At 42.8% G+C, this 15,922-nt stretch overlaps 1 protein-coding gene across 6 annotated transcripts in view; it reads left to right on the top strand.

The window, feature by feature from the left end:
• Positions 1 to 3,387: 3,387 nt before the first annotated feature.
• The window catches only part of HEXA (hexosaminidase subunit alpha), a 33,170-nt gene continuing 20,635 nt past the window's right edge, over positions 3,388 to 15,922 (top strand). For all 6 annotated transcript variants that reach the window (XR_013998273.1, XR_013998274.1, XR_013998275.1 and 3 more), the window contains exon 1: positions 3,388 to 4,754. Coding sequence is in view for 3 of the 6 variants with exons in the window: in XM_081129917.1 (XP_080986043.1) it covers positions 4,502 to 4,754 (253 nt within the window). In the remaining 3 variants the exon portion in view is untranslated. The remainder of the gene's footprint in view (positions 4,755 to 15,922) is intronic.

The following is a 15,922-nucleotide window of genomic DNA, read 5'->3' as shown; positions in this document are numbered from 1 at the left end:
AAAAACAACATGAAACATAAAACAACAGGAAAGACTGAAAAAGGGGAAAAAAATGAAAAAAAAAATACTAAAAGATATGAGACCAAAAGAATTAGAGAGGGAAAAAAGAACTATAAAAGAGAATATGGAAGAAAAGAAGGAAAAGAACTTTCTATGTTCTACTTGTGCAGTTCATTGGATTTTGCTCCAGTATTGTTGAATCTGGCCCCTTCGTGTGTCAGTCCCAAGCCTCTTGGGAGGTTCTGCAGTACAGGTCAATGTGAGTGGCTCTTCCTGCCTTGCCCTGGACAACTTGACTAAAGCATGGCAGGGTGGAGCCCCAAGTAGTCTGGGAGGCTGGGCCTCCATAGCCCAGAGGCTGGGTCTCCTACCTTCAGTGTCCCGGTTCTGAGCTGCTCTCCCTTCCCCCATGGAATTGGATTCTGCAGTGGAATCCTGGTCTTGTCCAGTATGTTTTGAACAGATTCTGGTAAGGGCGGTTTCCGTAGCCTTTAGTAAGGGTGTCGGACACTTCCTCTCCTTCCAATAACTTAACTCTGCCTGGCTTGCTGGCACCTCCACGTTGCCACATTAAGCAGAAGGGGATAAAAAATATATATCATCCCCAACTGGTACTCCAATCTTCCAATGGATGGCCCCTGCTCGGCAGGACCCCCACCCAGGCTCTGACCAGGCCAAATGTCCGAGTTCCCCACTCAGTTGTGTGGATTTTCCAGCCCAGAGCGCTCCCTCCTTACCTCGGGGCGCTGCAGGGCAGCGCACAACCAGCCTTTCCACAGGTTGGGGAAGGGGGACCTCCACATTGCTTGAGGTGAGCAGGACCCATCCTCCTTCCCAGCCCTACTGTCCAGTCCCTGTCTGGTGGAAGTTCCTCCAGAATGTAAAGGGTCCCTCAAAATCACTTCTGGGTTAACCTGTCAGACCCCTCCACTGGCCCAAAACTTTGCTGCATGGCCTCTCCCAGACACAGATTGGGGCTAACCTCCCAGGCAGGATGATGGCAGGGCGCTCGTGCTGCTCCCTCCAGCAAGTCTCAGCCTTGGACTCCCGCTGTCGTGCTCGCAGTTGAGCCTCTGCAGCCAGTTCTCCCCTCTCCGCCCCTAGCGCTCCTGGCTCTGCAGCCTAGCCACAGCTTACTGTCTCCATCTGGTTCATGGTTCCAGTGGTGCCCAGGACTGGGGAGGTGACAGCCCTCTCCCCAGCAAACACAGAAGTTTCCTGATGCTGATTTCTGATGGCAGGGCTGCGCTGCCAGGCCCAGCAAGGAGTGGCGATGGCGAGGCTGGGTGCTAAGTTGCAGCTGCTTCCAGTGGCCTACTCTCAAGGAGGATTCTGCAAAAATCTTAAACTTTTAATGGTCATTCATTATTTTTCTGACTACCAGATATACTAGTCAGAGGCAGGATAATGGAATAATATGTTTGGAATATTCCCTCATCAAAATTTCGAAGAATTTTCATTAGTAATTTTTACAATCTTTTTTTCGGGTCCAGATCCTTCATCTTGTGACTTAGGTAAATAACTCCTCTCCCCAGGTATCACATACAGATATGCCTTGGCACACATTCAGTCCTGAAACCCTATCTTGACCTACTGTTTTAACCTTTGAACACACTCTGAACCCTCCCCCTAAACTACTGGTCTTATGGGACAGAAGCTTAATTATGAACTTGGCTCTTCTTGACAGTAATCCTGGTATCCTCTCCCTTGGTACCTTGGGTAATGTGCCTCCTGATGTTACCAGATGGGAACTGGGTCCAGAGCTAGTCTGCCTCAGGCCTGCTGCTAGTGTGTAGATTCTTGAGTTCATGCAGGAAAGATTTCAAAATACGAGTCCAGGTGGTTTTGAGACTACATTTATTAAAGCTGAGGTCACTGAAACAAAGGAAGGGCTTAAGGTAAAAGAAGCAACAGGAGAGAGAAAGTCAGAGAAAAGGGGCCTTGGAGACAGGTTCCGGGGGTTAGCCCAGGACAAGCTGCCACTGTCTGCTGCTCCCCTGGTAGCAAGACTCCTGGGGTCCCTTAGAGTTTAGGAGAAAGACAGAGAGATACAAGGTGTGGGCGTGCTCTATCCAGAGCACACGTATGTGTAGAGTATGTTTATTACAGCTGGGGCTGGAGACAAAGCAACAGGAAAGAGCCTAGGTTTTGGCTTTCTAGAAACATTATAGAAAAAGAGACAGAGCCTAGGCAGAGCTGCTTTGACTCACCAAGAAATAGAAATCATAGTGAAAGAAGTGAGCCATGGGAGGGCTGCTATTAGTTCTCTGGAAAGTCAGAGAAAAAGGGAGCCTTGCAGACAGGTTCAGGAGATAGGATGGGGACAAGCTGCCATAACCCACTGTTGCCCTGGTTGCAAGTCTCATGGGGACCCATAGAGTTTAGGGGAAAGAGAACAGAGATACAAGGTGTGGGCTTGCTCTAGCGAGAGTGAGTTATGAATCCTTTGTCTTGAGTTTTTTTATCTTTTTCGGTTGGCAAGAATCCTAGGGGAGGTCTTGGGGGAGGGTCTTAAGAAAATACTCATTAGCTTTTCAGGTGTGTTTTTTGTTATGATTCATCAAAATGCGCATATAGAGAGGTCTGGGTTATTTTCTGGTTGGTTTTATTTTTAAAGAATGTCATTGAAGAGGGAACAGGACTGAGGCTGGTCTGTCTGGGGCCAGTCTGCCCTTGGATGGTTTAGAATGTGTAAACCATTTGCTCCTAAGTGTCCTTGGTTAGGGAAGATAAAACCTTGTGATTCATTAGTTGGCTAGTAAATTGTTCAAATTGTTTGGCCTTGTTTAATTATTTTGTCTATTTCCCTTATTGCACATGTCAAGGAATTTCCCTAGCTTCTTACTATCCTGCCTCACTGACTGGTGGAGTACCCAGACACTTATTAGTGGTGATGAAAACAGGTTTAAGCAATGTAGGATGTAGTATAAATATGCAATCTGAGGATCTGAAACTGTGATTGTGAGATCAAATTTCCATTTTTTGCTATAAGCGCCATCCTAGCATAATTAGCCTTCTAAGAGAAATTTGATGAATCCTGGGAAGTTACAGAAGTGAGAGATGATGTTTTTCTGATTTCTCATTATGAGTCATGTACATATAACTATTAAATTAGGTGGCTAACAATCTAAATACAGGGTGGGGCAAAAGTAGGTTTACAGTTGTGAGTGTGGGAAACAATTTATTCTTGTATTATTATTTACTAATTATTGTATTATTTTCCATACATGCAACTGTAAGCCTACTTTTGTCCCACCCTGTATAAATTACCATGATTTTTAAGGGTCCTTTATTTTAAAAAGTTCATTTTCCTGATTTTTATACTTATTTTAATACTAAAATGAAACTTCATGACTTAAAAAATTTACATTCCAGCCAAATAATGCCACACATAGCATTATTTTATTTTATTTCAGTCAGTGATTCAACTACACTCTGATAATACAGTGGTGACAAAGGAAGACAGGGTCCCTATCTGTAGCGTTCTCATTGATCAGCCCTCAAGCCTCTCTTGTATTAACCCCTGTGCTTCTGAATATCCACTACTTCCTGGATCTACCGCTCTCTTCCTTCCCCACTGCTATAGTTCAAGCTCTCATCTTCCATCTCCAAAAAACCCCCCCAAAACCCCCAAAACCTAACTGGATTCTTATCCATCCAACTATTCAACATGAGATTTCTAAAATGCAGATATCTGGGGGTAATTTTCAATTGCACACGTAATAAAGTCCTGACTTTCGACTTCTATGTAAGCTCCTGTAGGACCAGGCCCCTGTCTTATCTCTGGGCATTCTCCATCTTGAACCCAAAGTTCAACCATTGTCTTACTATTTGCAGTAAGTACATACCCCAGTTTGTGAAGTTTTGTCTGAGGTGGGGGGAGACTGGGGGACAGTTACTAGAGATTATCAACCATCAAGAGAAGAGCCCACACCAGAAGGAGGAAGCGGGACACCTCAAGCTTGCTCTGAAAGCACATCCCCACCCCCACCCCCCAGTCATAAGTGGATCACATTTTGGTGATCTTGTGATCCCCTCTCTAGAAGGGCCATTCCTACTACCTAAGCCCCCCCAAGCATTTCGAATCACAACAATCCGTGTTTTAATCCTCTTCTGCTTCTGAAGTTCCTGGCGAATTTATATTCCCTCTTCAAGATTCAGCCTAGACGTCATCAGTCTGAGGACTTTCCTTTCCTGCTCCCCACGTGGCACTTCTACAGTCTGGGGAGCTCACCGTTCTGTGATGATGTCAGGCCTGGCACCTGCCATGCACACTAGCGACTGCTCCACGATGCCCTGGAGCAGCAGGCACCGCCCCCGCCCAAGCAACGCCGCGGGAGCTCCGGGGTCACGCCAGGAGAAGACGCGCGGGCTGTGCTCCATGGTCGCGGGCGACGAGCCGCATCCGGTCACGTGACACGTCGGTTGTCACAAGGGCGCCGCTCACCTGATCGGGAGGTCACGTGGGCTGGGCCGCTGGGACCGAGGAGGCTGGCGGGCCATGGCAGGCTCCAGGCTCTGGTTCTCGCTGCTGCTGGCGGCAGCGATCGCTGGGCCGGCCACGGCTCTGTGGCCTTGGCCCCAGTACATCCAGACCTCCGACAAGCACTACACCATCTCCCCGCACAGCTTCCGATTCAAGTACCACGTCAGATCGGCCGCGCAGCCCGGCTGCTCCGTCCTGGACCAGGCCTTCCAGCGCTACCGCGACCTGCTCTTCAGTTGCGGGTCCCGGCACGGCCCCGCCCTCGCAGGTGAGCGGGACGTGCCCCGCCTCGTCCTGGGCGCTGGGACTGCCTGCCCTGGGGCAACTGCCCAGACTTCCTGAGACGCCCTTCTTTGCGCTTCTGTCCTACTCTCTAGTCACCACCCTCCGGTCTCCACTTCCTCCTGCCCTTTCCCTCCGGCTCTCAGCTTCCTCAAGATTTAGTCCCCTAACTCCGTTCACTTCACTGAGCTCCTGCCCTCGGGCTGTATTTCACCCAGAATGCCTGCTATTGGACTGTAGTTCAATCAGGATACCAAATTACTGTAAATACTGTGCCAGTAGACATCTGAGGCGATCCCTCTTACCGTGTTCAGGCGTCACAGGGTCCTAGTGAAGCTGTGACCCTGGCTGGGGAGAGGGGAACAGAGCCCGTTCTCAAAATTGGTACGACAAAACGTGAGAAATGTATTAACCTACGGAAAATTACATGAAAGTCTCTGATATGTTCAGTAAGTGATTAAACTGGGAGAGAAATCACAGAACACGTGCCTGCCCTGTAAGAAAATGGGTTTTGAGCAGCCACCTATAGTGAGGTGGCGAATCTAAGGGGCCAGGGCCGGAAGGAGGGTGTCCGGGAAGCGTGGAGGGCTTGAGCGGCGTCACAAAGGGTAATGATTGAGCAGAAAGTGCTGGGCTGGTGGGGCAACGAGGGCGAGGCCTGCGGAGTGGCGAGGAATGAGGCGGGGGTGGGTGAGGTAAAGTGTGGGATTAAATGAAAAATCAGGAGGGCTTTGGACATTAGTTTCATCTGTATTAGCAGGGGCTGGCAATTTTCTTTAAGGCAGCTGTTGAAAATTGTGTTTGAGGATTATTATTTAAAAGCAAATTAATGAGTGCAATCAGCAATGCAAAGGAATCAGATTCTACTTTATGGACGTTCTCTTGAAAATCTGGAATCTAGTTCTCTGGTGATGATGTGTAGGTGTTTATGAGGAAGCCATACTTATGGTTGGGCCGTATGGTAACATCATTTTGAATGATACTTCAACTGTGCTTAAATTACTTTTACAAATGTTCTCATTTGATATATAGAATTAAAAGCATTTAATTGAGCAGATGGCAGTTAGAGAGTGACAGAGCGTCTTGACATCAAGGTAGTTCTTAACTGGTGAAATTATTAGGCTGGGGGGACAAAAGGCCTGCTGTTTGTGTGCCATGTCACATATTTCTCTGAATCCTTTGTGACAAATATTAGAATGCCTTGCACAGGACTGGCATTCAGAATATGTTTATTTTTATATGAAACAGTTAGGGCCTGGCTTGTGCAAAAAAATAGATCTGTCATGTAATTGCTTTGTGCCTATCCCAGTGCTGGCAACTCTGGATGTTATAAGAAAAGTAGAAGACTTAGGTCCAAGCTTTACAGTCCAAGTGAGGAAATATGAAGCAAAAGGATGCAATGTATTATAAAATGCTCAAAAGATAGATAATTAGGATGCTTACTACTATTGTATAAATTAGGATAATTCCTGTACTTCTATATTAAGCTTTTATCCCATTAGCATAGAACTACAGTTTATTCAAGAAAATAGAAACTGGCAATTATATGGCAATGAAGGGCTGTAAATTCCTAATGAAATAGATTTAGAGACAGATAAGAAACTTAAATAAAGTGTTTATTTCAATTTATTACCTGTTTGTAAATGAATTTACTCTATTAGTTGAGGTGTTCCTATCCATTGAGAAATAATGAAAACTGGTTTGGATGAACATTACCAAAGACACAAGAGCAGCTTCTTCCTCTCTTCTTCCCATGGAGCCTTCCCTTTGGAACACGGTTTTCTGGGGAGGCTTTCAGATAACTTGAGCTATAGTCCTATTCCTGGGAAAAAAAAAAAAAAAGATGAATTGATAGAGGGGAAAGCAACATTAACAAGGCCCAAAACAGGGTATATTTCTCTGTGGCGCTGATTTTAGTAAAGAAAACAACATATGCAAGTTAAATGTTAGCTAACTGCTTTTTGTCCGATTCCTCCAAATAACTTCCTTGTAGCAGTGGGCCAGTGTTTTTCTTAATGCAGCACAACTTCTGGTTTTGATCTGAACCTCGAATTCAGTGGGATTCATACTTTCTTTTTTTGAAAAACAAGCCTAGTACTGAGTTTCCATTCTATTCTGAATTTGCTTTCAAGGGTTAGCCGTAGTCCCTCCACTGCTAAATGGTCTGTGGAGATGTTTAGTATTTACTACTTGTCTTTGCCATTGAGAGCTGTTTCTATCAACTGGAGAGTGTGTGCTACATATTGTTAAACCTGTTAAATGGAATTATTTTAGGCTCTAGATATTTGAATAATCTAGTTCTGTGTTTTGATTATTAAGCCACATCCTGTTTGCAAATCAAAGATCTGATCATTTGGGATGGCACCCATCTAATGTTGTCCAAATTCTTTTTTTGGGTGATTGATGGAGCTGATAAAGCCCTAATTTTCAGGTTAAATGGCTAAATCTGATTATGTAATATGGCTGCAGTCTTCTTTGCTTTCCCTGAAACTAGTTGATTAAAGCTATGGTACTTAATGGCTGTTAGAAAGTTTCCATCCTGTTCTGATGTCCACATACAAATTCCTGTGAGTAACTTAGGATACCACTGCCCCACCGCATTTCCCAAGCCACCTGGACTTCAAAGTCCATTTATCTTTACAACTGTTTTTCTTCTTTGTATTCTAGAATGGAAGGAAGATTATTATATGAGTATCTGGATCCCTCTGCAGCCATTTTCAATATTTGATTTGCTTGTTCTCATATTAAATGAGTGACTAAGTACGTGGCACAGTGTATTATAATCTGAATCTCCTAAAATACCTCCTTTGGCCATCCCTTATATAACTATGGCTGAAACATAGTAGATAATTATTTGTTGGCCATATTAACTTAAAAGGGATACTTTGTATAAAAATTGTAAGAAGGCTTCTTGGTTTTTCTTTATTTCTGAAATCAAAAAAAAAAAAAAAAGATGATTTGCAGGTTTCATTTAGAATTGATTGCCTTGTCTTTCAAGTTTCAAACTTGGAATATTGGCATGTGATTCCAGGGAAAGGAGGATTAAAACAGGAACCAAGTTCAGCTGCTTGTCACTACCAGAGTCAATAAGTAGAGACAAGGTTGAAGCGTTGAGGTGCTTTATTCAGATGCTGGTGATCTGAGAGAACGGCAGGTAAATACCCTGAAACACTGCTCTAACATCTGTCTCAAGCCGCCGTTATATAGAGTTAGAGGGTGCGAGAGAATCTAAAACTACGTGAGTTCTCGGGGTCTGTTTTCTATCATTGTCCTGGTAAAGATTAGCCCTCAGAATTTTGTCTCCTTTCAGGCAGGGCCTGACCTTGATTTGTTCTCAAAATGTATCTTCTGTCTGAGTGATGGAGCCACCTGGACTTCAAAGTCCATTTATCTTTACAACTGTTTTTCTTCTTACAACACGTCCTCCAGTTTCCCAGGGTCCTAAGAAAATCTCTTTTTTATAGCTAGTATAGTGAATAGTTATTAATTAACTCCGATTCTATTCCTTTAGTGTGCCCTTCCCCTATCATCACATTGTGCCATGGTCCCAACTCAAGCTGATTTTATCTCATCACAGAGCTAGAGACACATAGGGAATACACCTAGGGAGTGTAGGACGGAAACCTAAGGTCAGGTTGCTGGGCTGAGGGGAAAGAATAATGCTGATTAGCTCTCTCCACTCTAATTGGACTAGTGGCTGTGTACACTTTAACCTTTCCCATGACAAGGACAAGGCATATTCCTACAGAACACTTGATTGCCATTAAGTTTCTTGTTTTAAAAGCAAAGAGGAAGTAAACAACACATAGAATTCTGTAGCAGATTTTTCTTGTTGTCAGGAACCAGCCTGAGAAACAAACAAACCTGAGTTCCAGTGGTGGGAATGAAAGAGACAAAGTTATGGGATCAGGAGGAACAGCGCCAAATGGCTTCAATGCCTTTATTATATAGTAAGTAACAAACAATTGGTAATGAGGTGAGGGTGATACTAACTAGTTCCTTCAAAGCTGCATAAATACTCTTTCAGAGTAAATATCCTGCCTCCTGCCTGAGCTCAGACCTTGGTAATTTCTTTATCTCGGATAGCAAACCTCCTCAAGGGTAATTGTGGGGAGGGTCGAGTCCCTGACTCCAGACCCTCAGGCGACATGGACCATGTCCAGACACATCACTGGCTCCCAACATCTTGTGAAGGAGAATAGAGGGACACATAGGAGGGTAAAGAAGAAGATTTGAAAAACAGGTAGAAGGAGCTAGTTTTTAGTTTGGGGGGAAATAATTGTTGTGCTTCAACCAGCCTCTCCTGTTTTTTTCTTTATTACTAATTTGTAACGCTTTTTTGACAGCCTTGTGTAGTACTGACCCCAAGAAGCTCTGCTTGATCAAGGTGTGTATGGTAGTTTGGTGTGGTTAATAAAAAATTCAAGCCTTCTTTCCTTGAGCTATCATTGCTCCCCCTACCTTGTATTTCTGCTTGAAGACTATGCAGTGGAGGACTCTGTCTGGAGCATGATTTATTCAGGAGTCAGCCAGAGAATGTTTACTAGTTACCTGTTTATGTGCCCTCAGTCAAACTGCCAAATTTCCAAGCAGGAACTGCTGCTTTAAAAAAAAAATCTGCCTATATTCCAAACATTTCTGAAGGTAACAAGGAGATAGTGATGGGTGTCTTTACAATCTTTGAAGGAGGGTATGTAGAAGGAAGAACTTGGTGACTTTAAAATAAAACAAAAATAAAAAGAAGAGCCCCAGCGGTGTCTCTTCTCTTCTTCCACCCCACTTCCTTACCACCACACAGAAGAGTAAAGCAGGGCATTGTAGGTTTTTGCCTGTTGATACCTTCTTTTTTGCTTTGGTTTTTTTTTTTTTTTTTTAATAGCAGGTTTAGGCTCCCCCCCCCCTTTTCTTATAGTTACACAGTCTCTTTCTGGGGCATGTTGTCAATATATTAGCCTGTAAAGGAATAAAACTAAGTCCTTTTCCTGTTGATTATACAGAAAGAAAGTTTTACTGCCTAACCAACGCTGCTTTTAGAAATGAAGGTCACTGTTATGTTTCTGCATTTTTGTAAATTTCCTCTGCTGGCCCTGGAGTTAAGTGATAAGAGTAGAGTCAGTGTGCATCATCGAGAGGTTTAACCGGCTGGATTAGGTAGGACCTTTCTCCCACTTTGTGGGGCACTGATAGCAAGGTCGGCTGAAGAAAGGAGGTTTTGTTTGTAGACGTGATAGAGGTTGTCGTGTGAATGGTTTTCTGAGATCTGCCTCAAGGTTTATGGGTTCACTGTCACAGAGAAATGGATTTGCTTCTCTTCTCTATTCCTGGCTGTAGTGAATAAGACCCATTATTGGGTCAGGAACTTCTCTTATTTCCTTTGCGTCTGTTTTAAGCTTCTGTTATTGCTTAAGCTTGCTGGCCATGCACTCAACCCTGACTTCCAGTCAGTAGTGGTGTGCAGTCATTGTGTCCACATTTGACGTTGGTTGGGATTTGGTTGTGGTGTGGAACTCTTTCCTCTGGACGTGTGTGCTCAGATGTAGGAAATTTGGGCACTTGTCAGATCAGGTGTCAGCAAGCAATCTCCTCTTGTAAAGCTTTGGAATGGGAGCAAGGGAAATGGCTTACCGGGTACACTGGATAAAAAGTTTAAATTCTGTTCTGTTCGACACTGCTGGGATTTCACATTAGTGGCTTTGATCTTTTAACTGCGGCCACAGTCCTAGTTTGAGGCAGATTCAGAGTTCCAAGCTTATGTTCCTTTTATATGTTGGAGTGTCAGCCTGTGTGTCATACAGGGTGGCATCACACAGTAGTGGAGCCTTCAGGCTTCTGTAAGAAGTTCATGAAAGCCCTGGGGAAGCTGCTCCCATGGTATGGTTATCCCACAGGGCCCCCAGCCCCTGGGCTCCTCCAGCCAAGTGGAAAACCGACTTAATAGGAAAAGGGAAGTAGAAAATGGAAAGAAACTATCATTTATTGAATGTTTGGCACTTGCTATATGTTATGTCCTTTGATCTTCATAACGGTTCTGTGAGGTTGGTGTTACCCCCATCTTTCAGAACTGAGACTCACAGAGGCTAAGTGACATGTCCAGGGTTACACAACTGGCAGTGGTGGAGCAGAAATTCCAGTCAGGTCTGTCTGTCTACAGACTGTGCTCTTTTTACTATACAATCTTGGGGTAACCTACTCATAAATATCTTCATCAAGCATTATACCAATGAGTGATTTTGAAAACTACTGGCCTCTGGTAGAACTAAGCCCTGATCACACTTTAGTGTTAATTATCTAATTACTTAACCGATAACACTCAGGTTATGAATATTTTGATACCTGACCCATCATTATCAGATTCTAGTAGTATTTCTGGCTGGCTTTCTTCCTTCCATCCATCCTTAGAACCAGTAGGATTTTAAACAACTATAGTTTGTCAGTTGCTCTGGTCCAAAGAATATTAATTGAACTGCCCCCATCCTTAAAGAATTTACAGTCTCCGGAAGTGGAAATCAGACATACAATGAAGTATGATTTTTGCTGATAATTGAAGTACAAGGTGCTTTGGGAGCACCTGACCCAAGTGTGTATGTGCATTTGTAGGTATATTTTGAGAGGCTTCCATAAAGAGCTGTCTAATCTGATCAGAAAGTAGGAGTTGGTGGAGATGGAGGTAGTAATCCACATAAAAAGAACTGCATGTGGGAAAAGCCTTCAGGAAAGAAGCCTTCATGCCATATTCAAGGAAATTGAAGTCGGTATGGTTGAAGCACACAGCTCCAGGGTGAATCAGCAATTTCTGAAGCTAGAGAAGTAGACCCAAATCATCTGAGGACAATTCCAGAATTATGATGTAGCAATTTGAATGTGTTATGCTGCCATTCACAAGGTTATGGGAAATAACAGGAGAGGAAGGGAAGAGGGGAAGGATGGAGTGAAAACAGAGGGAGACAGAGAAATTGATTAAAAGGCTAGAAGTGGAGTGAGAATTATAAAAAGTAAGTTTGATTTTAGACCTGTTGAATGCGAGGTGTCTAGTTTCTAGCAAACAGCTATATGGTACTGAAGCTTGAGAGAAGGAGTTGGAATGCTTCTAGGGGAGAAGAAGTTCCAAAAGGTGACCATGGAGGGGTTGAGGAGGAAGATGATGTTGGATAACTGCTAAGCCAGACATGGTTTAGTTCTTCCTCTTGAGTATTGAAATCATTTAGGATAACAGCCAGCCTTAGGATGGAGAGGAAGACTGGGGACCAGGATCTAAAGTCTTGGATAAATAAAGCAGTAACCAGGAAGTTGCAGAGTGTTGTGACAAGGAGAGGCTCAAGATTTTACAGCTGGATGGCATGAACCACAGAAGAGAGTTTTGTTTTTTTCACTTGATGCTAGAGGGCCTGACAGCAACCCCAGATCCCAACCTGAGGATGTGAGAAGGAGCTGCCTCCCAGAACGACTTGTAGGAGAGATACATTCCTGGGAGAGCCAGCTTTTATTAAGGAGAAAATAGAAGAGACTGAGGATTTTTATAGTTAAATAACCATGGAACGAAATTCCAGAGGGTTTGTGGTGGTGGATGATGATGTAGTACAGGTGGTTTGTGGAGGAGAGCAAACACCACTTACAGGAATGGGAGTGTGTCCAGGAATGAGTAGAGGCAATTATATATTGGGTAGGATGACAAAAGATGATAGAAATATGACATGGTAGATTTCCCTGACTGTAAGATTGCCAAGAAAATAAGTTCCAGAGATAAGCAAGAGTTCATATATACATGAGAATTTAATATACGATAAAGGAAGAATTTCCAGTCAAAAGTAAAAAGATAGATTAGTCAGTAAGTGGGTAGGGATGGCTTATTATCCATTTGGAAAAAAATTAAATTAAATCTTTACCTCTATCAGTCACAAAAGTAAATTCCAAGTGGATTAAAACTCTAAACATAAAAGATATTCCATAAAAATATTAGAGGGAAATAAAGGAGACTGTTCGTGTACTCCTAGGGGTAGAGGAGGCCTTCTAAGCCAGCAAATAAAGGACACTATCAAGGAAGAAACTAACAGATTTCACTGCATAAAAGTAAAGCAAAATAACCCATAAGGTTAAAAAAATAAAAGCCATGCTCTGGCTGGTGTGGCTTAGTGGTAGAGCATCGGTCCATACACCAAAGGGTCACAGGTTCAATTCCCGGTCAAGGTCACACCTGGTTGCAGGTTGGATCCCCAGCCCTGGTTGGAGCAAGTGCAGGAGGCAACCAATTGATGTGTCTCTCTCACATCGATGTTTCTCTCTCTTTCTCCTCTCTCCCCTTCCCTCCTTCCCTTCCACTCTCTCTGAAAATCAATGGAAAAAATATCCTTGGGTGAAGATTAACAAAAGAGTAAATAAGTAAAATAAATAAAAATAAAAGTAAAAATGGAGCAAATATTTATAACCTTAGAAGACAAGTTTAAAATCTAGAAAGATCTCTACAAATCAGTGAAAGAAAATTAACCAAAAAAAGTACAAAAGATACAGCCAATGAATGCAAAGCAGTGCTCCAATTCATTCATTATTAAAGAAATACAAATTTTAAAATGATATATTTATCTATCAGGCTGACACTGATGAAAAAGAATTGTGACAGTCTAGTTTTGGAAGGCTGTGAAGAGATGGACCAGTGCAGTAGTTTGGGAAGAGTAATTTGGTAGTCAGAACAAAAAAATTACATCTTTGTATTAACATTTTCACCTCAGAAATTTTCCCACAGAAATCTCTCACAACTACTTTAAAAAAAGGATACACACACACACACACACACACACACACAACTATTTACTAGACATTGTTTATGATGTCAGAAACTTGGAAGTATTTCCAAATGTCAACAAAGAGGAGAGAAGTTAGGACTTTAACTCTTTAAAGTATATCTCAAAAGTGGGATTCTATTCAGCACCTCCAAGTGATGTAGATTTATAAATACTGACATTAAAAAATCTGCAGATCATTTTGGTGAGTGGAAAAAATTAGACTAATATGTATTAGGATCTCATTTTTGTTTTAAAAATTAGCAGTCTGTTTTTACAAAAAACTGAACTATGCAAAATATTAACCAGGGTTATCTCTTGGGATCTATAATTATAGGGAGAGTTTTCTTTTCATTGCAGTTATAGGAGAAGAGGAGGAAAATAAATCAAGTTTTAGAAGTAGGGGGGAAAAGAAAACTTTTAACTACAACTTTTACAAAAAAAGATGGAAGGAGGAACATCCAGGAATCATCTGTGGGCTGGATCAGTTGCACTTCTGAGTAGGTATTAGACGTCTCTGGAGGATGCACAATCTTGGGATGCAGGAGGAGGCACCATGGTCCAAACTGAATTCAGCAGCACTATTGAGGGGCTCCAAGCTCAGGGCGGCTGGCTTCTCAGACTCCTGCTTTACAGGGATAAGAAGTTTGACAGGGGTGGCCTTGCCTCTTGCCCTAACCACACCAGCGTACTTTTGCAGTAACTGCTTCCCAGGCGTTGGAGTACCTCATCCCCTCTTGATAGCCTGGCAAACACCAACTCAGGGTTCAAGGTTCCTGGCCAGAGGTCCCCTCCAAAGTTAAGCCTGCTTCCATTTTTGGAGATAGCTATAATATCTACTGCAGCCCTTGTCATGCTGTTTTGTAACTGTTGTTTATATTTGTCCCTTCACTAGACTGTGAGCTCTTCAAGGGCAGGGACCAGGGCTTGTTTTTGTTTTTAACTGCCCCAGCACCTAGCACAATTCCTGATGCACAGTAAGTGCTCAATATATTTTGGTTGGAGTGAAGAAAAGAGTGGGAAATGAGCGACTTCAAGGGTTTTTATTAGGCTGAGTATTGGGAAAGGAAGCCTGAATGTTATATATATAAAGGTGGGAGGGGGAGGGGAACAAAGTGAGTGTGGAGAATCAATGACATTGGCACCAGCCTTCGAGGGAACCAGAACATATGGGGCAAGGTAGACCTGAAAAAGTGTGAAGGTGCCAAAGGCTGGGTTGACTTTCCTAGTTTCCACTCTAGAAACAAACCAAATGCCACTCTATAACCAAAATGAATGTGTTTTCTCCGCACTGCTAAGATTCTGTGAATTAAACACACTGATGATAGAAATGTGTTGATTCAAGGAGGAGAAGGGCTGGTGGAGGGAGAGGCTATTGTGCATTGAAGTATAGACAGAGTTTCCAGGTACCCTAATGTAGCAATGATTTGTTCTGTCCAGAGAAGTGGAAAGTCCAGAGTCTTTAGATTTATGGACCCCTTTTCAGAGCAGTGTCTGAAAAGGTACTTTCTGTATGCCTGGGTGTCTTACCATCCTCCACCCCAGTCCCAGAAATACTAGGCTTGAATATATAAAAGTAATTTCTACAGATTAACTGTCATTTATGCCTGATTATCATGTAGCACAATCATTGTGCATACATAACATTAAATATGCATTTTTGAATTCTAGCATGACTCATTTTCAGCAAATATTTATTGAATGTTTACCATGTGTCAGGCACTGGGAATACAAAGATACTGAGATTGGTCCTTGCTGTGAGGAGCTCACAGCCTCAGTGAGAAGGACAAACAGCATATATTAAGACAAATGTTATGAAAAGTGTATGTATGTGTTGCTTCACGATCACATAGGAAGGTCTCTTAGGAGAGGGTGGGGGCTTAACAGCAAAGCTTTATAAAAGGAAAACCAGAGCTGTTTCTTAATCAGGTGAGATGTGGAAGCAATGCAAAGTTGGTGTCAATTGGAGGAAGCAATATGTGCAAAGAAAAGCATGGAGAAAATGTGGAATTTTCAGGTTTCTGTAAAGAGTTCATTGTGCTACTGTGAGAGTTTCTATACAGAGTTTCTGCACAGTTTCTACATCAGAGAAAGACAAGGCTGGAGTTTTTATAATCATCCAGTGGATTCTGGACTTTATTCTGAAAGCTATGGGGAGCCATTGGAGGACTTTGAGCAGAGATTGTCATAATCTGATTTTCATATTAAAAGATCACAAAGGATAGTATATATGGAGGCAGGGAAAGACCAATTGGTAGGTTTTTTTTTATAGTCATCCAGGTGAGAATTTATGAGAGGCTGAATTAAGGCATTGACCAATGGAAGTGGGAAAATGGTGATGATGTTAAGAGATAGTAAGAATTTGTAGTTATAAGACTTG

This window comes from Miniopterus schreibersii, assembly GCF_964146895.1.
Source record: "Miniopterus schreibersii genome assembly, chromosome: 1".
Taxonomy (NCBI): Eukaryota; Metazoa; Chordata; class Mammalia; order Chiroptera; family Miniopteridae; genus Miniopterus; species Miniopterus schreibersii.
The sequence above is the reverse complement of the archived record's forward strand: the minus strand, read 5'-3'. Positions and strand labels throughout refer to the sequence as shown.